This window comes from Lissotriton helveticus, chromosome 8 (assembly GCF_964261635.1).
Source record: "Lissotriton helveticus chromosome 8, aLisHel1.1, whole genome shotgun sequence".
NCBI classification, from domain to species: domain Eukaryota; kingdom Metazoa; phylum Chordata; class Amphibia; order Caudata; family Salamandridae; genus Lissotriton; species Lissotriton helveticus.
The window spans coordinates 244924866-244948760 of NC_136069.1; the positions used below are offsets into that span (position 1 = coordinate 244924866).

The following is a 23895-nucleotide window of genomic DNA, read 5'->3' on the forward strand; positions in this document are numbered from 1 at the left end:
GATGATGGCGATTCCTCCTCCGACTCAGTTGGTGCGATCTCTGCGGGAGATTTTGTATCCGGTGGGGATGGCCACTGCGATGTCTGGGGCGGAGGTTTCGTTCAGCCAGGTCTCGGTCAGGAAGACGACGTCTGGTGATGTGGTGGTGAGTAGGTCCCAGAACTCGACGGCGTGCTTGCGTGCGGAGCGGGTGTTGAGCAGGATGCATCGCAGTCGGTTTGGTTCCGTCGTTGTGGGTGCATCGGTGTCGTTGGTGCAGGCGAAGTTGCAATTCCGGCAGGTGAAGGGGCCGTGGGTGCGCTTGGGGGTGGCCTTGTAGCAGTTGGTGGTCCGTCCGTGGTTGAGAGCGATGAGGGTGTTGGCGTCGTAGTGGAGTCGTGCTTCGTCGATGGCGCGGGGGCCAGGGGTTCTGGTGCTGGGCGCGGTCCAGGCGCGGACGGGCTTGCCTTAGGCGCCATTTGAGGGAGAGGTGGGGAGGGAGGGTGGGTCAGCTGGGAGGCGGGAGGCGGGAAGAGGGCAGCGAATGGGCACGGGGGCGGTGCTGCAGGGGCGGCAGCGGCGGGAAAAACAGCAGCAGAAGCAGGTAGAGCGAGGCCAGGGGAAGGCAAGCACGCTCAACGGCGAAAAACAGTAGGGCAGGGCAGAAGGGCAGGCACACGGGGTACAGAGGAGAACAGGCGGGGGCACAGGCAGACAGGGTACAGAAGGCAGAAGGGACCGGGCACAGGCACTCAGGAGCAGAAGGCCGCGATGTCAGCGATAGGGGCACCAGGGGCAGGGAGGCAGCAGGAGCGAGGGGAGGCAGAAGAGGGCACAAGAGTGGCACTGGCGTTGGTGGCACTGCAGCGGAGGGGAGAGCGACCTACCAGAAGGTCAAGGGTCGCTCCATAGGTTTCCTTGGAGGCGATGATGCTTGCAAGTTCCCGATAGCTGAGGAGCTTCAGACTTGCCTCTCCTGGGTTGACTCCCATCTAACAGGAGTCTCCTTGAGGGCCTTCCTGCCAGGCTGCCATGGGACCACGTAAACTCTGCGGGCCTCTCGTGGGCCGCGCAAAGACGTTGCTGTGGAACAGCCCACAGGACCACAAGGGTAGTGTCTCAGAGTCTGAGTTTTCTTGCCGTTAGGATTCAGGTTCACATGCCTCCCTCAGATGGTCTTTAGGTTACCAGTCTTTGTCTCCATGCATCCAGGTGACTGTCATGGAGCTGCTGCCAACACATCTCTCCGGTTCGGATTCCCCTCTCACAGGAACTCCATTGAGGTCCTTACACCTGGATTTCCGCGTGACTGCATGGGCTGTGCTGGCCTTTCGTAGGCTGCGCTGAGGGGTTGCTGCAGAACTCCCAACAGGACCATGGCCAAGCCTTGTGTAACCCTAAGGGTGGATAGTCCAATGGTGGGTATGCTCTTCTTCGGCAGGCTTCAGGTTTATGGGGGCACACACAATGTTCCTGGGTGGCTAGCCTCCCACGGCGCCAGGAGTGCCTCGTTGAACTCTGGATGTCTTGAGAGTTTGGATCCACTCTCTGTTGGTATGACTCTGCTTAGATGTTCTTGGTGGCGAGGATGCACCTTGATGATGAACACAATAATTTTCTTTTAGTTGGGCAAACAGGAGGTTATCTCTTGCTAGAGGTGACCTCGTGGAGTGAGGAGGGATGGAAGGACGTCGTGGCCACTTATGGTTATCTTCTGGCAGGTGCACTTGCTAGATGCGGTGCCATCAATGACAAACAGCCGGTGTCAGGTGAGTAGAGGATCGCACTGTGAAGCATGGGGCCTGAACGCTGATAGTGCTTGCTAGCGGCTTACGGTTGGTCCTCCCACAAAGCTGTCTCCAGTGACGTCCCTGCACCACGGTGGCTGGCTTGTGCTGATGAACACCTTCTCCAGTGCTGGCATGAGTTCTCTGTCCTGTCCCTCTTCTCCTTTTCCCTCTTGCGTGCCTGTTGTGGTTGTTTGTCCTGTGGCGTCATGCCATTCTCCTTTCCTCTTTTGCAGAGTAGCGTCCTGCCACACTCTTCTTCTTCCAACCAGGTTTGCCACTCGGATGTGGCATCCTACCACATGTCTCATGTTTGCGTCACATGGACATCTCACTGGCTGTGTCTGGTTCTTGGGATGGTCTTTACTTTGCTGCTGATCTGTTGCAGGTCTGTCCTGTTGGTAGGACGTGCTTCTTCTCCCTGAGGACCTCTTGCAGGCCCCTTCCCCTCCCCAGAGGTTTTCACGGTGCTCTTCTGCCAGGATGTTAGGTTACCTCTCTGTTCAAGGGCGCCGTGCTTGTTCCTCGAGGCTGCGCCATCGTGGCGCTTAATCCTGCCTCTGTTCAGGCATGTTTAGCAGGGTATAATGGAGTATTATAAAAGTTTTTTATGCTTTCACTTTGGTTAGACCCATAGATCATGTTTTGAACCTTCATGGTCTTTGAGTAGTGCATCTTGTATGCAGTGTACATGTTTTGTACCCCAAGGAAGTTTAGTTGTATTAGGACATGAGCGGGTCCTGTCACAAGTCAGCACACATCCACAGAATCAAGACACATCATATGTTAAAAACAACATACTTTTTTAAAGTTTGAAATCGAGTGCAGGCATTGTTTTGAATTTCAGTTTCCCTGCTCACATTTTTTAGCCCACACCAATTGCTAAAATGTCATTTGAAGATATAGCACGTTTAACAACCAATCAGGCAGACACTAAGGTTTACACAACAGAGGAGGCAGAATCCATATATTCTCTTATTCAAGAAGTCAGAACTTTCAATGTTACCGCAGGAATGGTTAACCAGTTGGTAAAACAGTTCGAGTACATATTACGCAGAGAAGTCAACCAAAGGCTACATGCTACAACTTTAATACAATATCATAAGGTCAAACGGATCCCTAGAGGTCTCAGGATCACACTAAAACCTATGCTCTTTAAATTCAGCAAGACTTTCATGACACAATGGTACGCCATTTTAAATAAATGCTTAGATTTAATTATTTTGATAATAGAGGAACTCTCCAGCATTTTGAAGGATTTATTGGCGGAAATCTATGATCTCAAAACAGAACTAGAGAAAAGAATGGATATAGATTGTTGGACAAAGACTATAAATGCAATTAATGAAAAATTGGACCACCACGCAAGGGAAGTATATGAACGTAAGCTCAGAAAATTCAAACGGGATACCATAGACTATAAACTGGACGAGGTATACACATGGCCTGAGGTATACGCTCAGAGACGCACCTTTAAAAATCCTGCTGTTTCTTCATCAGAGGAAAGCGTTGTCACAGATCAGGAGGTGAATCCATCACTGGCATCCATTGAACACACTGTTTCTGACATGGGTAGATCTGCACAGCCCACATCTACAGCCACTACATCCAAAGACTCTTTTTTAGAGGCCAGGTCAGACCTCCAATCATTGACCAGAAGGAAAAGGAGCCCCAAAGGAAACGAACAAGGAAGGGACAACAGAAAAGTGACAGAACATTTGCGCACCTTAGGCAACCTGAAGAAGACTTAGTTATGAACATATCCAATAGACCACTAACCTGCAGAGAACAATTGGTCCTGAACAAAGGTATGTTGTTCGTGCCCACATATCACACAAATGCATTCGAAACTGAGAAAGCATTTTTCAAATTCCTGAGAAAGTTACGATTGAGATGTTTTTTTCATAACACACCGTTTATGGATGATACCACGGAACAAGAAAAAAAAACGAAATTCATACCTAAAAACACTCTCATGGCTTCATTTTCGCACAAATCATTGGTACTTTTGAAACCCTTGTCAAGAAGGATTTGCAACAGTTGCAGTACCACCACACCAAACCCAAGAACCTGTTTCCCTTTAAATACTGTATTCTGAATCAATTGCTTAAGGACAGGGGAATCATGTTCCAATCAGCTGAAAACGGAGTAGCTCTTGTAGTGATGGACAGGACTTTCTATTAACTTAAAGTACACGCAAGTGATGAACGAAGACACAAATATATCGGTCTTCAAAATGGCCCCACCCAAGCCTTCGTGAAAGTTCTAAAAACATTGCTTAACAAGGCACTGGAAATGGGATGGATTGATGAGAATGCCATGAAGTTTCTTACCCTACAATTTCCGCAGAGACCTCACATATAAATGCTTTAAAAAATGCACAAAGACCGCCAAGATACCCCGTTTAGAACGATTGTGGCAGGATGTGGTTCTTTTCATGAGGCTCCGGGAAGATACTTAGATTATCATTTGCAACCACTGGTGAATCTTACATCCAGGATACCACACATTGTTTGAATAAATTACGAAACATCCAACACGATATTCCAAAAGGTGGTGCATGGTTGTGTACAAAGGATGTAGTTGCCCTATATACATAGATACCATACGGAGAAGGTCTCAAAGCAGTAGAGTGGATGTTACTAAACAATGATAATGTACATGCTGACAGAGTTTTTCTCTTGGAACTGTTACATTTCAGCCTTTTTCACAGCTATTTCACTTGGTATGATGCATATTTCCCACAGAGATTGGTTTTTCTGGGGTACCAGTATATGTCAATATTTTCATGGCTAAATTTAAACACACATTTTTCAGGATGAGATTTGGATGAATAATATGGTAACATACATTGATGAAATCCTCGTAATGTAGAAAGGCAGCAAGCAGGAATTGGAGTAAAGTATCCACAGCCCACGCATCCAGTTCACTCATCACCTGAGTCAACATCAAATTAATTTCCTAGACATACAATTGAGCATCACAGAAGAAGGCATATTTAGCGGGGTCAGTCACTTTGAGTGATGTGCTTCTTGCTTGCAGTGCAAATGTGGCATCCGGCCACGTGTCACCTGTCGTTGGAGCACATGTTGTGGTGGTGGTTGGCCACATGGAGTGTGTGATTCTCTTCTTGCCTGTTTTGGGTCACTGGCGGCTCCGTCTTGAGGCAGTGTGAGGGAAGACACTCTGCTGTCTTCCGCTCGCTGCAGGGCTTTAGTGGTGCAGTGCTGATGTGGAGGCTCTCTGCTGCCTTCAGCATTGCTTCTTCTCTTCTCTACACTGGACTCTCTGTGGCTGCATCTGGCTTTACCCTCTTGGCAATTGCTGTACTCCAGGCAGCTTGGTTGTTGTAGATCCTCAATGCACAGGGCACTGCAGGCCACTTTCATTCAGGCGTTTGCCCCTCTGTCACCTAAAAACCTCACATGCAGGCTGTCTTGCAGGGCTGACTCGCTGGTTTCTTCTTTCTGGGCTAAGGATGATGTGTGTGGCACGAAGCACACCACTACTTCAGTGCTGTGGACCGTTTCTCTGTAAACAGCCCATTGTGTTACTGGTGCGATATTTCCAAATGGCCATTAGGTGGCAGTTTCGTGCTTTTCACAGGCACAGCAGACTTTTGTGAATACCATCAAGTCTGCATGCTGTGTGGACGTGCCGTGCTGGGTTGTCTCACTAGTTGGCAGGTGCCACCATCGGCTGAGGAGAGCCTCTCTGCTCCTGTCCTGGGACCAGGGCAATGCTGATGCCGCGCAGGTGCCGCTGGTGGTACAGGGGTTCGCTTCTGTGGTACTGGGCACTGTGTACACTGTGTGTCCTGACTGTACCTTGTCCACTGCACAGCATCACGGAGAAGTGTGGAGAAGTGTGGCTCACTGGCTCACTGGTTAGAGGAGGCAGACCCGGACGCTGAGATCAGACCCGGGACCAGGGTTCAATTCCCGACGCGGCAGGGTCTTGAGCCCAAAATGTCCACGGACTCGGTAATTCTCGCTTCGGTGCCTACTCGAATCACAGGTTCACACTCTGCAACTCTGGGCAATAGCTTGCTTAATCTCCACTACGGCCCCCCCGCGGCGGGATGCCTGGCTTTCACCTTGGGGATACCCAGTAAGGGGCTATCTCACAGGGAAAAACCAGGACGGGTTCCCAATGCAAAGCGCTTTGAGACCTGGCGGTGATATTGCGCTATATAAAAACCCATCCATCCATCCATCCATCACCGCTCTGTGACGTCTTTACTGCTTAGCTGCTCTGCTGGGTATGGTGGTGGGCACCAGGCTCTTTGCAGACGATGGGCAGCAGAGGAGGCAAGGAGTGGGGTGCAACTGATCTCTGTTGTCTACCCTCCTTAAGCTAGGACAGCAGCTTATTCCACCATCATGTGATTGCACAGGCCGCAAGGCACACACAGGAGCTGCTAGTGTGGGTGCGGGCGGGCACCCTCAGTGCCAGGGGCTTTCTGTACTGGCACAACAAACTTAGTCTTACTCCCCTGCTTTTGGGGTCACCTGGTAATCAGTGGCTAACCGATTCTCACCCCAATGAAGAACTGGGGCTGCTCGCTTAGTTGTTGTTGCTGCAGGTGCGGGTTCCTTATCCCATTTAGGTCTCGCAGGGGCCAAGGAGGTCAGTCAGTGTTGGGCCGGCACTTCACCCCTTTCTTTCGTTCTGGCCAATTGTGTGCAGGCGTACGGCATGCGGTGGCATGCTTTACAGGCAACTGGTGCGGGGTGCCTCAACCTGCATTTCCCTCTTGAGACACGTCAGAGCTGCAGCCAGAATGCATACAGGGTCAGACCCGCTCGTCGCCATTGTAGTGTTGTGTGCTCTGGGCCCACATGCTACTATAATGACTGACACAGACACCGTAGATATGATACTGGAACTGGTCCAGGGCACCTGAGCCCAGCCTCTTTTATTAGCAGGGTCACCTGACCGGTGACGCCTGTGATCAGTGGGTGTGCAGTGTAGGTTAGCACCTCGCGGAACACTAGAACGTGTCCAGCAGGACACTACAACAGGGTTACAAAGTGCTTAAAGTTAACATCTGCACTGTGGGTAAACTTAAAGAAGATCAGATTCAAAGGATGAGGCCTTTGAGCCGGTAACAAAAAGGAGTCATGACATGCTTGATGCAATCAACTAGATTCCTTGTACCAGGGAGATGTTTTTAGAAAATATTGTAAATTGTTTGTTCACATGATATAAATTGTTTGGAACGTTAAGTATTTACTTACGAGCAGCTCACATGTTTGATGGCCATTGTTGTGGTCATGTTGTGAAGTGTCTCCCTTTTTTAATTGAATCAGATAACATAAATATTTAAAGCTCCTGGCTGTGGGTATCATAGTATAGATGGCAACAAAGCATTTAATGTGAGCATTGCACACACTGAATCACTACCGGTGAGCTTAAAAGCTATATCATCATTAAAGAAGGAAGCGTTTTGGCCGGCAATTAAAAGCGGCCCGATTTGTATACTAGAAAATTGACGTTATTGTGGGTGATTTAGATGCACATAATATGACTAAAGAATTATCTTTTACATTTCTTTCTCAAGCATTATAATTTTTATGAACGGCGTTGAACAAGCTTAATCTGCATCTTTCTCCCTGTGTGATCTAAGTAGTAAACAACAGCTAATGAGTGTTTCTGAATTCTTTTTTTCATGTTTATGACATTTCTATTGTAAAACAGTTGTTAAGAGACGTCTTTTAAATTGAAAAAGGCTGTTTTACAGCCGAAACACGACTCTCTGAGTTGCCTGGCCGAGAGAGGCCCAACACATTAAAGTGGTTTCATTTCTCCAGTCTTCGTGTGCGTGTTCTCTGCCCGAAGGAGTTGGGCGGAAGTTAAATTCTCCCAAAGACACAGATGAATTAGTAAACCTTTATGTACTCTGACATAGCATCTCTTAAAAAATATGCTTGTATTTAGCTAAAATAAATGCAGAACGTACATAAAACACAGGACACATGATTAAATTGTACAACAACATGCCATAAGTGACAAATAGCTAAAGGTCTAAAGTCAATCTATGTTCTCTTCAAGTCGAGCAAGGTACAATGGGAAGAAGGGACAACGTATTGTGAGGCACTATACCATCCTCGTGCTATAAGATCCCTATCTTTGATCCTAGATGATGATTCAAGCTAGGCTAGTAGCTTGCCCCTCTTGTACCACACACTCCACAGGAAACGACTCACAGTGAAAACTGTGGAGTCGGCGATATCAGATTTCAATATTCTGAGGGCAATATGGTGGCTCCCGCTCCCTAGGTTCAAGCACACTAGTCAAATCCACTTAAATTGTGCACAACCATATTTAATAAACCATAATCCATATTTTGTAAAGCGCAAATATATCACCTCTTTAGGTTTCAAGGCGCTGGGAGCCATCGGGGAGATTAAGTGAGCTATTGCCCAAAGTCACATGATACAGCTGAACTGCCTCCAGTGCCGAGGATCGAAACGTAAACTCCGCGTCAGCCGCTCTGGCCGCTGCGCCTCACCTCTCCCATCGTACAACCGTACACTGGGCAGCAGAACAATATGTGTTCCTCACTTTTTGGGCTTATGCCACAGGCCAATCAAATGCTGTGTGTCACACCATTTTGCCATTTTACCCACAGGGCATTGAGTGATAGGCTTCCTATTTGGAATTTTACATATAAACTGTTGGAAATGGCCCTTTTTGCAGGGTTATCCCCAAACTTGTTGCTTCTTCTTCCCTTGTTTTTCCTGACCTGTGGTGTTGGCAATAGTACTTTGAGCACTTTACCACTGCTGACCAGTGCTAAAGTGCATATGCTCTCTGTGTAAATTGTTATTGTAATCGATTATCCATGATTGGCATATTTGTATTACCAAGAAGTCCCTAGTAAAGTGCACTAAGGATTCAAATGTTACTAGTGGGCCTGCAGCACTGATTGTGCCACCCACAGGAGTAGCCCTAAAATGGTGTCTCTTGCCTGCCCCCGCAGTGCCTGTGTGCAGTCTGTGAACTGCAATGTCCTCCTGGTCAGTGTCCCCACTGACCAGGCCTAACCCTTCCCTTTCTCTACACATTGGTCACCCCTATGGAAGGCCCAGGGTACCCCCTTGGGCAGGGTGCAGTGTATGTGAAAGGTAGAGCATGTACTAGTGCAGGTGACATGCTCTGGTAGTGAATGACAGCCATTTTCGTTTTTCACTATTGTAAGGCAACCTTGCCCATAGGCTATCATGGGGAATTCTGGCTACAGTGGCTACCAGCATATCTTCCCATAGGAGCAAGGTAGGACATAAAAGTCTGGTATCCAGTGTTTGATAACAGCAATTTTAGAAAGTTGCTGTTCTCTTGTCTGACCTTTCTGTGTCCCTTGGCCTGTTTGTGAATTGACTGTCTGGTTTGTGAGTGACAGGGGCTGGGTGGCTCCCAGAGGCTGAGTGGACCATCCCCGGGCTGAATTGCTCCATCTGCATCTAGAGTGGTGGGAGGTGGTAGCACCTGGTCCTGAATAGGGCTGTGCCTACCTTCCACAATGCTGGCTCCACCTCCTGCTGGGCGTCTGACGACCCTGCCTCTCTCTCTGAAAGGAAAGGAGAGGCCAGGAAAACAAAGAGCTCAAGGAACACCCAGAACTGGTTCAGACCGGGCTCAGAGCCCTCCTGCACAAAGGGAACAAAGAATTTAGGGGTGTAAGTATAGGAACCCTGACTACAGACAATTAGATCATCCTGGAATCAAGAAGGAACCTCTGCCAAGGAGAAAGCTGAAACTGAAGAAGGAAGACTGTCCTGCTGTTGCTTTGCTGGACTGACCTGCTGTTGCTTTGCTGCCAAGGAGAGGGGAAGGACTTTGCTTTGTGCTGTGTCCCCTTGCTTGAAGGAATCTCCAAGGGCCTGAAGAAGAGCTGGCTCCCTGTTAAGAAGTCCCAGGAACAAAAGGACTGCCCCCCAGCTTCCCTGAACTCTGCTGAAAGAGTTCTGTCCTTCCTGGAGTGCTTGGCCCATGTGTGGTGCCTCTGGAAGTTGTACCTGTGTTGGGAAGCTGGAAACCAAGATTGTAAAGACTTTCTGCAAGTTTTAACGCATCGCTCGCTTGCGGAGTGCATCCCCATCAGTGCGAGAAAATTCCCACGGCAACGAAGGCCGAGATCTTCGTAGCGCCTGTTGCCGCTGCCAGAGACGTCGCATCCTTCGTTTGCGGGATGCACCAGTCCGGTCCAGGAAGATTACCATCGCTGCAAGTATCGTCGCAGAGCCTGTCGTCACTGGGTGAGATCGTCTCACCGCTTGCTTGCGGACCGCATCACGTCGCTGCGAGAGTCGTCGCAGAGCCATCGCATCGAGGGGCCGCGAGAGTAGTAGATCGACGCTGAGCCGTGCATCGTCGCCGCACCGGAGATCGTCACCGCCCCGAAGATCGCCGCATCGTACCTGTTGCGAGCCGCTTCCACTGAAACCTGTGCTTCGGAATCCACACAAGGAATCGCATCCCTCCCCATACAGACCGGAGTCACCGTAACACGCCTGCTGCGTCCAGCTGGGTTGTCGCATCGCCTCCCCAGGGTCTCAAGAGTGAAGCATCGCTTGCTTTTCGGCGCTACAGCTTTCACTTGGAACTGTTGTCTCATCTAAAGGTATTGTTGGCTAAAATGTGATGCAACTGTGGATTATTTTAATGCAACCTAAAGAACTCATTTGAAACCATATTCTTGAACTTTGTATGTTGGATTTTTGTTGTTTTGGTCTTAACTAGTTTAGATTAAATACCTTTATTTTTCTAAACTGTTTGGGAGTCCATTTGGGGTGTTTTCACTGTGTTACTGTGATGTTGGTACAAATAGTTTACACATTGCCTTTGATAAGCCTGACTGCTCGTGCTAAACTACCAAGGGGGTGAGCAGGGGTTATCTAAACAGTGAATCCTCCTTACCCTGACTAGAAGCAAGGGTCCCTATTTGGACAGTGGTACATACCTCTGCCAACTAGAGACCCCCAGTTCTAACATAAACTTTTTAGCAAGAGGGTGTATAATATTGTCTAAGAATGTTTCAAACTGGGTAACAGTTTTCAAATCAAACAATTGGTTGGTTGAACGTATACTGACCAAGCTAAGACATAATGGTCATAAACAAAAGCCCAATAGTGTGACTTTAAAACTTCCACATCTGTTTTTTAATGATTGTCCCAGACCCCTGAAAGAACTTGTTTGATAAACCAAATACTGACATGCTTTAGCCAGGGAGTTTTCTGTAGATTTTCTAAGCTCATTATTCCCTTATGACAATCCGTATAGTGAATTAACTTGGGAGTGGCCCACAGCCTTAGCCAATAGACCAAGGGCTTCAGTTTTGCTAAGTCAGATATTGTTTTTAGCCTGGTGTCCTAGAACAAGGATAGGATTGGTGTACCTGTTGGAAGTGAGACTAGCAATTTTATGAAGTAATTTATGTAAATCATTGAAACCCATATCTATAAAAAGAGAGAGAGGAGGGAAAGGTAGGGCTCGTTCGTATCCCCAAGACTTGCTCAGTAAACGACGAGAACGAGCTCAGGGTGAACTTGGACAGACCAATAATTATATGGTCATTAAAGTATTCTCCCTAACGTAGAATCCAATAGGTTTTTAAAAGAACCCTCACCCACCAACCTAGTTTGTGGCATGCTTCATCTTTGGGTTCCCACCTAGGTGGCAGAGTGCCTTCTAGGTGTGCTTCGACGCCTGATCACAGTGGGGTGGGTTTTTTTAAGTAAGGAGGTGAAAAAAGTGTGTGTGATTCTTAAAAAAGACCTCCAGGATACTAAGAAAGATGGTGTAAACCAGATTATGTATTATTAAGTTCCTGGGATAGGGTCAAAAAAGTTGTTGGATGTAAGTGAGGACAAATGATCACACACTATCCCAAAAAGATGAGATGATCTACATGATTCAGCCAATTTGTCTCAATCTCAAACACTTGAACTGTGTATGTTAGATTTTTGTTGTTTTGGTCTTGACTAGTTTAGATTAAATACCTTTATTTTTCTAAACTGTTGGGGAGTCCATTTGGGGTGTTTTCACTGTGTTACTGTGAGTGTTGGTACAAATAGTTTACACATTGCCTTTGATAAGCCTGACTGCTCGTGCTAAGCTACCAAGGGGGTGAGCAGGGGTTATCTAAACAGTGAATCCTCCTTACCCTGACTAGAAGCAAGGGTCCCTATTTGGACAGTGGTACATACCTCTGCCAAATAGATACCCCCAGTTCTAACATAAACTTTTTAGCAAGAGGGTGTATAATATTGTCTAAGAATGTTTCAAACTGGGTAACAGTTTTCAAATCAAACAATTGGTTGGTTGAACGTATACTGACCAAGCTAAGACATAATCGTCATAAACAAAAGCCCAATAGTGTGACTTTAAAACTTCCACATCTGTTTTTTAATGATTGTCCCAGACCCCTGAAAGAACTTGTTTGATAAACCAAATACTGACATGCTTTAGCCAGGGAGTTTTCTGTAGATTTGCTAAGCTCATTATTCCCTTATGACAATCCGTATAGTGAATTAACTTGGGAGTGGCCCACAGCCTTAGCCAATAGACCAAGGGCTTCAGTTTTGCTAAGTCAGATATTGTTTTTAGCCTGGTGTCCTAGAACAAGGATAGGATTGGTGTACCTGTTGGAAGTGAGACTAGCAATTTTATGAAGTAATTTATGTAAATCATTGAAACCCATATCTATAAAAAGAGAGAGAGGAGGGAAAGGTAGGGCTCGTTCGTATCCCCAAGACTTGCTCAGTAAACGACGAGAACGAGCTCAGGGTGAACTTGGACAGACCAATAATTATATGGTCATTAAAGTATTCTCCCTAACGTAGAATCCAATAGGTTTTTAAAAGAACCCTCACCCACCAACCTAGTTTGTGGCATGCTTCATCTTTGGGTTCCCACCTAGGTGGCAGAGTGCCTTCTAGGTGTGCTTCGACGCCTGATCACAGTGGGGTGGTTTTTTTTAAGTAAGGAGGTGAAAAAAGTGTGTGTGATTCTTAAAAACGACCTCCAGGATACTAAGAAAGATGGTGTAAACCAGATTATGTATTATTAAGTTCCTGGGATAGGGTCAAAAAAGTTGTTGGATGTAAGTGAGGACAAATGATCACACACTATCCCAAAAAGATGAGATGATCTACATGATTCAGCCAATTTGTCCCAATCTCAAACACTTGAACTGTGTATGTTAGATTTTTGTTGTTTTGGTCTTGACTAGTTTAGATTAAATACCTTTATTTTTCTAAACTGTTGGGGAGTCCATTTGGGGTGTTTTCACTGTGTTACTGTGAGTGTTGGTACAAATAGTTTACACATTGCCTTTGATAAGCCTGACTGCTCGTGCTAAGCTACCAAGGGGGTGAGCAGGGGTTATCTAAACAGTGAATCCTCCTTACCCTGACTAGAAGCAAGGGTCCCTATTTGGACAGTGGTACATACCTCTGCCAAATAGATACCCCCAGTTCTAACATAAACTTTTTAGCAAGAGGGTGTATAATATTGTCTAAGAATGTTTCAAACTGGGTAACAGTTTTCAAATCAAACAATTGGTTGGTTGAACGTATACTGACCAAGCTAAGACATAATCGTCATAAACAAAAGCCCAATAGTGTGACTTTAAAACTTCCACATCTGTTTTTTAATGATTGTCCCAGACCCCTGAAAGAACTTGTTTGATAAACCAAATACTGACATGCTTTAGCCAGGGAGTTTTCTGTAGATTTGCTAAGCTCATTATTCCCTTATGACAATCCGTATAGTGAATTAACTTGGGAGTGGCCCACAGCCTTAGCCAATAGACCAAGGGCTTCAGTTTTGCTAAGTCAGATATTGTTTTTAGCCTGGTGTCCTAGAACAAGGATAGGATTGGTGTACCTGTTGGAAGTGAGACTAGCAATTTTATGAAGTAATTTATGTGAATCATTGAAACCCATATCTATAAAAAGAGAGAAAGGAGGGAAAGGTAGGGCTCGTTCGTATCCCCAAGACTTGCTCAGTAAACGACGAGAACGAGCTCAGGGTGAACTTGGACAGAACAATAATTATATGGTCATTAAAGTATTCTCCCTAACGTAGAATCCAATAGGTTTTTAACAGAACCCTCACCCACCAACCTAGTTTGTGGCATGCTTCATCTTTGGGTTCCCACCTAGGTGGCAGAGTGCCTTCTAGGTGTGCTTCGACGCCTGATCACAGTGGGGTGGGTTTTTTAAGTAAGGAGGTGAAAAAAGTGTGTGTGATTCTTAAAAACGACCTCCAGGATACTAAGAAAGATGGTGTAAACCAGATTATGTATTATTAAGTTCCTGGGATAGGGTCAAAAAAGTTGTTGGATGTAAGTGAGGACAAATGATCACACACTATCCCAAAAAGATGAGATGATCTACATGATTCAGTCAATTTGTCCCAATCTCATTGGCGCATTGCACAATACAGACATCTTTCATATCCTCAATGTGTGCAAAGGGTCTCATTTTTTCTTTACTAAGAGCTGTTTTCTTTTTTTTCTTTACTAAGGGCTGCTTGTTGTGATATATACATATATATATATAAATATATAAATATAGGAAGTGGTCAGGCAGCGTAAACATAATACATTCATTAGGGATGAAAAGGATTATGCCAAGGTCGTATTTTCACCTTTGCGAGGAAGTTTGACCCCTTCGCAAAATCACCTTTCCAAGCAGCTTCTCCTGTTTAGCTTCCACAGACCTAACTAGTAATGAACAAGAAAACACAGCTGAAAACACAAGGCTGAATTTTTTAGGGCATATGCGACTAGTTCTGCAACAGCGCCAGTGGGAACAAAGCAGAACGTCGCAGTTTCAACAGCGAGGAAGAGGCAGGGGAAGAAAGTGGCGCCAACAAAACCGACAAGGAGAGGAAAGAGACGAAGATGGTTCCCCAGAGAGAGAAGGGGCTCAAACGAGAAGCATGAAACAGAGAAAAGCCCAGAAATAGATGAATTACAAATTGTAAACCTATCAGAGCGAGAGATATCTGAGGCAGAAGCATCACTCCTCAAAAAAGGCATAAACTACTGTCCCAAAAAGAGAATGGACCTAGCCCAAATTAGAATTGACCTCTACGTATTTGTGCGCAAAATCAAATAGAAAAAATTCTTCATGGAAAATAAGGATAAATTAATATCAAAATCATCTATAAAGGAGCCAACTTCTTCCCTATTGGCAAATGAATCTGATGATTTTCTGCTGTTATTACATCTAAATGCAGAAGAAGGAAAGGAAATATCTCTAGGTGCTGCATGCTCCCAATTAAGAGCAGGACTCAGCAACAAACACCTACAATCGAAATTCTATCCCCAATTCCCTCCTGGTAACAGAATTGATGTCTTTCAAGAGGCTGTAGTGCAAGATCTAAATAATCTTCAGAGAGTCAAATACAAAGATAATTCGACAAACAGTGAGCGAGACGCATTAACCAGTCTAATGAATGACAAAGAAATTGTTATAAAAATTGCTGACAAGGGCGGAAATATTGGCATCTGGGAACGCTATGCTTACATCAAGGAAGCACACAGACAATTGGAAGACAACAACTTTTACGAAAAATTACAAAGAGACCCAACAATGAATATCAAAAGGGAAATTGACAAACAAATCAAGGGATGGACACAAAAGAACCTGATAGACACTGAAGAAGCCAAATATTTGACAGTAGACCATCCAGTTCTTACAACCAATTATTTCTTACCCAAACTCCATAAAAATGCCAAAACATCTCCAGGACGTCCAATTCTGTGAGCAAAAAATTCTAAACTGGAGCCACTAGCCAATTACATTGACTTTTTCTTAATTCCTTATGTTACACAGTTAAATTCATACATAAAGGGTACCAGTGATGTACTTAGAATCTTGCAAGAAATCACATGGGAGACAAATTTCAAGCTAATTATAATGGATGTAATTGGATTGTACACGAATATAGACAACAGCCTGGGGGAGAAAGCAATCCCGTACTTCCTAAAAGAAAGAAGCATGCATTACAGCAGGCATAATGACATGTTATTGGAAATGATCACACTATGCCTGACACAAAACTGCTTCATATTTGGAAATGAATTTTTCCGCCAATGTAATGGAGCGGCAATGGGGCATTCCTTTAGCCCCCACTATGCCCGTCTTGTAATGGGCTGGTGGGAGAGTGAAGTGGCATGGAGTCCAACCCACTGAAAATCTGTGAATAAAATAATAAAATGGACACGGTTCATCAACGATTTACTGATTATCTGGAACGGCAGTGTGACAGAATTTCAGGAATACTTTGAAGTGCTAATCTCAAGTGTGGAGAACCTGTAATTCACTTACAATATCAGCAGTGAAAGGGTGACATTTCTTGTCAACGAGATATATGTAAAGAACAACAAAATCGAAACCACTCTGCACAGAAAGATAACGGCCACAAACTCTACCCTGGAAGCAACAAGCTTTCACCAACCAGCCCTAGTTGCCAGCATTCCATATGGAGAGTTTCTCCGACTCAGGCGAATTTGCAGTGAAAAAGAAGAGTGACTACAACACAGTGTGAAAACGAAAAACAGATTGTTAAGGAGAAAGTACAACAGCAAATTCGTAAATAAATGCTGACTAAGAGCTAATGAAACAACCAGAACAGAATGTCTAACACCAAAAAAACCAACTGATACATCAACAGCGGACAAACCTATCCGCTTAATCCTGGATTATACCCAAGAAGCAAAAGAGATCACACAGATTCTAAGAAAAAATTGGAAAATCCTTAAAATGGACAACACAGTTGGCAAATTAATGGGAAACCACCCGACCATCACGTACCGTAGAGCCACCAATCTTAAAGATAAATATATTCATAGCCACTTAAGAACCAACCAAAGAAAGGAAACGTGGCTGAAAACAAAAGGCTTCACAAAATGCCATAGATGTAAAGTGTGCCAAATCGCCAATCCTACCAAGGAATTAACTATGGCAGATGGTAAGGTATGGCGGATAAAGCAATTTATCACATGCAAAAGCCAGTACACTGTGTACATAATAGATTGCCCATGTAAACTCAAATATGTGGGGAGCACAATTACGAACTCAAGAAGAGAGTCCTTGAACACATGAGAGTGACGGTAAATAAGGACAAAAATAATGCCATTGCAAAACATGTTGAATGTCATCACAAGGGTGATTGGAAATGTTTAAAATTCAATGGAATTGATACCGTCCCCCAGAGTGAGCGTGGGGGTTACAGGAAACGAATTTTAAGGCAGAAGGAGTCCAGACACATCCTTCATTTCAGAACCATGTCCCAGTATGGATTGAACTTATCTGAAGAAGTATATGTACACCTTTGGAGCACCCTGGAGACCGTGACATGTTCTCAACCAAGGAAAGAAAAATGGGAAACCGAAATAAGAGTTAGTTCTACAATGAGAAATGGCTTAAAAAGAAAAAACAATGGATAACTGAATGGAATCAAGTTATATTATTTGTAAGCATATTCATGCAAACCAAGGCACGAATCAGAATGAATTTCGTGGGCCGAACAGACCCAAAAACAAAAGAATGAATTGAATTCTAGAAGCAATGGGGTTAAAACAATAAAGTTACCAAATGGAAAAAAAAAAATCACAAGACAAGCAACTAAAACATATAACTTCAAAAGGATAATATCTCTCTGTGAACCATAAAAACACTTTCCGAAATTTTAAATTGTAAATACAAAAACTCTATGGGCCATATGTATCAACACATTTCCCCATAGACACAGAATGGGCAAAACCCTTTGATACATATGGCCCTAAGTCCCATATTGCACTATTTGACTAAATGCAAAGTAACAGGAAATGATGTAATGATGTGAAAATTACAAAAAAAGCTGTTTATTGTGAACATACCGACCGTGATCAAGGTATAAGCATATCGAAACGCATAGGTTGTTCGCCTGTATCGTGATTTTCGATTTTGATTGGAGAAATAAATCAACACACTGCTGCTGAGAATTGGAAAAGTGTGAGTGCGACTTCATTTTGGGATCCTGTGGATGACATAGGATTGGAGAAGAAATATATATATATATATATATATATATATATATATATATATATATATATATATATATATATTATATATGAGTGGAGTGCTGTGTGTGTGTAATTCCAGTTGTCGAGTGTGAAGAGGGGCCATGAGTCACAAAAGACAAAGCCTTGAGTGAGGGCAGCATTGCTGTTTATACTTTTTAATTTTTGTAGTAATATTTTTATAGTCTATAAACCCATAAACATTAGTAAAATACACAGTTGAAATCACAATAAATAAACAAAATTAGGAGGAGAATAACCAATCATTTATAATCAGTATGCACAAGTGCAATTTAGCTAGTTCTGAGATTACCAGTGTGTGCAAAATAGCGCATAAAGTGCTGCAGTGCAGATCTTGTTTCTTGTATGCTCAGTAGCCACAAAGTGAAAGCCAATTAACAATGATTCTGTCTAACATCCCATGACAACAGTGCACTAATACAAAAATGCCAGAAGCCTACAAAATGTGCAAAATTATACAGAAATGTGAATACTTGAATTAGGAAGATCTCAGAGGCCTGCCTGATGTGCAAAATTGTACAAAACGTGCAACAATGCTAATATTTGATCATAAGAACTGTTTAGATAGAGTTGGGTGTATACCCAACCTGGCGGGATAGGGACCCGACAAGCTTGAATTTTCCCTAGGAGTCCGCCATTATATGGATGGACTTCAGGAATTCTTATCAAGGCTCTTCTTAGCCGTCCATCTTGACCCCGCCTGAGTCGCAGGATCCACTTTGGCAAGGGATACTTTTGTTTTCATAATTTACACTATCCCTTCTTCAAAATTCTTCATTACCTAATTTACTGCAGTTTATGACTCCTACAAATGTTCATACATTTTATAATACAACTTTAATTATCTTTGTGTATGGAAATAATTAATTGATTGAAAAAGGGAACAATTATTTTGCACACTTTTTCCTTTAGGACTTCACAGGATTGTTATACTTTTTGATTGAAAATGTACTGAGATAATTGTAAGCATGACTTTCCATTCCTGGGTCTAATTACTTCATTTCTCTTTATATTTCAGGTGAGAAAGTGACAAACGCCCAAACGACTTTGCATAATATATCATCGCCGACATCGATCACATTGTTACTGGCGTTAGTGGTTCCATCAACCAACTGGTGAAGTCCTAGACTCTTGCTGTTTCTTTTGTTTCATTTCGCTTTAGCTTGAGAACATCAGTGGGTGGAACTCCCTGTAGTTGAAGAACTTGGATCCTGGAGCTAGCACCTCAGCAGTCAAAGAAGACCTAGAGACAATGCGCAGCGCACACAGAGGAGCATTGGAACAAAGATTCAACCACTCTTTAGGTTTTGCCTCCTTTTACTTTTTTGTAAAATCTACAAAGACCTCGGGAAGGAAATGTCTCCTGCCCTTGAAAATATGCAGATTGTGTGTACCTAACTTTTGTAAGGAAAAGTCACAACTATAAACTGTACTCTTTCCTTTTTCTAAAAAAAAATGTGCAATTTTGGTTTTGTATCTGATGATCCTGAGTGTGTGCCATTAGTCAGCACCAGCGGTGGTATCTAGTGCATCTGTTAAACAAAGAGGCTTGCTAGAGACTGTACACGTCTAGTGTGTTTGTTTTCTGAAGGCTGGCTGCATGTACCCACAACTACAGTGGGGAAGAACAACATGTCCAGTTGTGAAGCCCTTGTATCGATAAGTGCTATAGTTTTCGATGATGGAGGTTAGTGTGTCTGATTACAGAGGAAATGATCCTATCTATCAGCTTGACATTCGCAATACCTTCTGGACAAAGATGTAACCAATGGCGTAGGAGAAGCTGTTTCCCTCCTCGTGGAGTGAGCTGAATTATTCAGTGACTTCAAACTATAAGCTCAAACAAACACGTAATGTTGTTTTTGATTGAGTGTTGTTTAACTGCAAAATAAATGTTTATTTTTAATAGTTGAAAATGGAGATTAACTTGACGCACAGTGCAAAGGTAATTGAATAAAAAAGTTTTTGACAATTTTATTGTAATCGTTAATTTTTTTACTGAATGAATCAAATCGCAAGATGTGAAATTTAGTCCAGACGCTGCAGGGGAAATGGACTGAGCTCCTGCATTTATATGACAACGTTCCAAGCCAATCTGAAGGCTATACTCTTTGGGGAAAGGTTGGTACTCAAAGTAGAGATTTGAAAAGAAGCTTTTAAGCAACATTTACATCCTTTCTAGAATTTGAGAATTTCATTCAAGTCCAGCGCCTACAAAAATTAAACCGCCTCTGGAAAGGCAGTCAGATATCACACTTTAATGTATGTTAAGCACATGGTTTGGTCAGCCAAACCTTACAATGCATTTATAATACATGCGACCCTGCAATTCTTTTATAAAAGCCTGTCTCTAATTTCCATATTGCAGGCAACTTGTAACTCTAGCAGTTCGGGCTGGACTGTTCCTATGAGGCACAGGGTCAGACTGATTTGCATATGGCCATGTCTGAACTGGAGTGGCAGAGTGGACTAAAGAACGGTGATGGATTAAACCCAGATCTGTTGATGGGTGTGAGTGTTTGCTTGGTTCAGATGCTCCGTCCATCACCACCCCCTTTTGTACCGCTTTGTTCGCCATAAGTTGGCAGGGTATGCTCAGACGTGAGTCCTTTGCTCACTTTGCCACTGGATTCAAGCAAGCCTGGCTAAAGACGGCTGAAATGCCAGAAACCGGTCCTAGGAAGCTTGATTCCGGTCCAGGGAAGGCATGGCTTGGCAGTTCGGGCTGGACTGTTCCTATGAGCCACAGGGTCAGACTGATTTGCATATGGCCATGTCTGAACTGGGGTGGCAGGGTGTACTAAAGAACGGTGATGGATTAAACCCAGATCTGTTGACTGGGTGTGAGTGTTTGATTGATTCAGATGCTCCGTCCATCACCACCCCCTTTTGTATCGCTTTGTAACTCCATAGGCGCAATCAATAAAAAAATTACATTGCCACTAGTTTTGCTGTTAAAATGCCTTTGCCAAAGCCAGCAGTCATGTGAAAAGCCAGGTCACAGAACATAATTACAGCGGTGGGAACAGATGTGGTGACATTGTATTATAAGGAATAAAGTACCTATGCTTTACATTATAAGGATATTGCAAGACATCTCAAAAGTTTCAGGACCTTATAAAGGAACTCTGCCTTTGGCCTCATTCCTCAATATGGTCAGAGAGTTTATAGGTAACTTGCAATTTCCATATATTGTACAGAATAGAGTACTTTATCCCGTATAAGAATACCAATATGTCTCCAAATTTCCAATAGCCCAATCTGCATAGCTTTCATGCAACTTACCTTTCTCTTCATTATTGTACTTTTCAAGATACTCCTTCATCTTCTGAGGAGTTGGGACATTTGGAACTGTCTGGCATAATATTTACTATCCTTCAGCCATCCAACCTTTCAGACACCCCAATTTTATATTGCAAGATATCCAAATGTTTTGTCTGTTGCAGCCCTCATCTGATACCATTACAAGTAAGCTAGCTCTGTGTGTTAAGGAAACAGTGTTAGTTGGGTAATCATAAACATTACTTCCAGAAAAACGACTTTTTCCAATGTTTGCTAAACGTTATGTTCTCCAGGTCGATAGTAGACTAGGTTTCGAGTTGGCAAACATTTGACTCACAACAAAAAAGGCAGCAGGAGCCATATCATTAACAGGTGTTCTAACTCGACGCAGACCCTAGCACCTGTTTCTTGCGTTTGAAGTAGCCAAAGTTCAGCTATGTAACCAAGAATTTGTCCGATTTAAAGCATTTAGAAACAGCAACCAGAGATCACCTTTTGCTGTTTCGACTTGTACTGACTAACGTTTATGCATTAACAGGGAGGATTTCTGAGTTATATGTATGAAGGTTATGCACCTCAAACCCCACGAGCAGGCATTCAGTCCTGCCTGAGCCAGCGCACATGTTCATTATTCGGCTCCAGCCATTTAGTCCACAACAGGTACTCTACCCCTCTCCCCACTTTTTGGAGCTAGCCATCTTTTAGCATTATTGCATGCTGTGCCTAATTTTTAGGCTATTTAACTAACTTTGAAAATCTAAGAAGGCTTTAGTGCTTTTGTGTGTGTGATGGACCAGAAGAGATCCCCATATTTCTAGTGTGGTTATATGTGCCTAAATTGCATAGAGGCTATGATATTCCTGTATTCATATATGTTAAAAACACAATCTCAGAGCTCTAAAAATGATGGTGGTAATTTGAGCACATTCCCTGCCAATGAATATTAGGGGGGAGATTTACCAAATCTCGACACAACGCAGCACAGCCTCCTGCAAGGCTGTGCTGCGTTGAGCGACAGGGAAGGAGCAGGAGAGCGCCATTTCTTCAGAGATATGGCTTTCTCCTCCACTTTCCCTTGTGCCGGCGCTGATTACAGCTGCCATGCGCCATCCACACAAGTTTAGCGCTGGAAAGTAAATTAGGAAGAAAAGATTTTGTGCTATTTTGCATCACTTTTGTAACGCAAACACCGCACAAAATCTTAGTAAATCTCCCCCTAGGTATATATTTTTTGTGGACACTGTCTAGAATACTGTCAGGTTTTGCAAGTGTTACCAAGCGAGTTCTGATGACAATCCGCCTCTCTCCTCAGAGTGTGTCCATACTAGCTAGACTGCATCAGACAAGGCTAACACCAGAAAGGTAGTGCAATGAAGAGAAACAAGTGGCACAGATCTTGCTGATTTTAAATCTCCGGTCACAGTGTAGGTATTCATGAACACTCAAATGAGGTAGTGTGACTCACTAGTTCAAAAAGGTACATGAGGTATTTTATTGAAGTTCGGAAATACATGATATTTTAATCAAATATATAGAAATCTTGTATACTCACTGACTTCCAAAGAGTGAGTCACAGTGAACCTAAACGAGAAGGGAGTGAAGCTGATAAACCCCAATCTCAGGCAAGATAAACACTGCTGCTTGTTGTGGCCAAGAAGTCCCACCTTGACGACAGCCTGCTAGCTATTCATGGCAGCCTGACTACATAGATCAGTATGCCACACACTTAAAGGTAAATCTCTCACTACTTCTCTTAATTTATCTAGAACCTCAGGATCTTGCAGATTCCTGACAGTAACCCTCCCTTAGGGCCCACCCTTTTCTGGTGCTGTTTTTTCTGGGAAAATCTTTGTGGAAGGAGGCCACTGCTCTAAAGGCAGGCACAAAGGTTACTGGTCCACAAGAGCATTCTGCAGCTCCATACCCCTGCCATACTATCAAGTATTGCATTTGACCTTTCACCTCATTGAATCCACTATAATTTCTATCTCAAACTCCTGGGACCCATCTTCATAACTTGTGGAGGACGTACAGCTTGTTTTGGTTACTGCGTATTTCACCCTGGATACATAAAAATACTGGGTGAACCCCCCAGCCTTTTGGGAACTTAGGATGGAGGCCCAGTAAATACTGCAAAGGGGTTGATAACCAAGCAAAGTCATTAATCTTGAATTTTGGTGCCCTTTGTTTCTTGCAATCTGCAAAATGCTTGTAATCCGCTTTGGCTTGCTCTAAGCGTAGGAGAGTGAATATATGTATAGTGTAAAACAAATGCTGTAAATAATGCTATCACAGATAAAACAGAGGTTTGAAAAGATAGATCTGGAAAGAGTTGCAGCTGAAAACCAAAAGAACAATAAATGATGAGTAACCAATAGATGAGTAGAATGAATTGTTGTATGCTAACTCTGTCATAGGTAACCAGGTAACCCATTGCTCTTTTTAATTTATAGCATAGCCGTGGAGATATTGTTCCAAGGATTGATGGATTCTCTCTGTCTGCCCATCTGTCTGGGAATGATGGCTTTTGACCGGGCCCAAACAATAGAGTAGAGTGTTCCAAAGTTTTGAAGTGAACTGTGAACCTCCATCAATACCTATTTCAGATGGTAGTTAATGTGATTTCCTAAGCTCCTCCAAAAAACACATGGGTATTTTGGGGGCAATAGGTATATTGTGTAGCAAAACAAAATGTGCATACTTGGTAAATAATGTCCATGACAACAAGGACAACAGTGAAGAAGG

The 23895-nt window shown here is 43.7% G+C and overlaps 1 protein-coding gene across 1 annotated transcript in view; it reads left to right on the forward strand.

Annotated features, from left to right (window-relative positions):
- CNTN5 (contactin 5) overlaps window positions 1-19840 on the forward strand; it is a 2147338-nt gene extending 2127498 nt beyond the window's left edge. Inside the window, exon 26 of the mRNA XM_078656993.1 lies at window positions 18887-19840. Within this exon, the coding sequence (XP_078513119.1) occupies window positions 18887-18987 (101 nt within the window). The 3' untranslated portion in view covers window positions 18988-19840. The remainder of the gene's footprint in view (window positions 1-18886) is intronic.
- Window positions 19841-23895: the final 4055 nt, after the last annotated feature.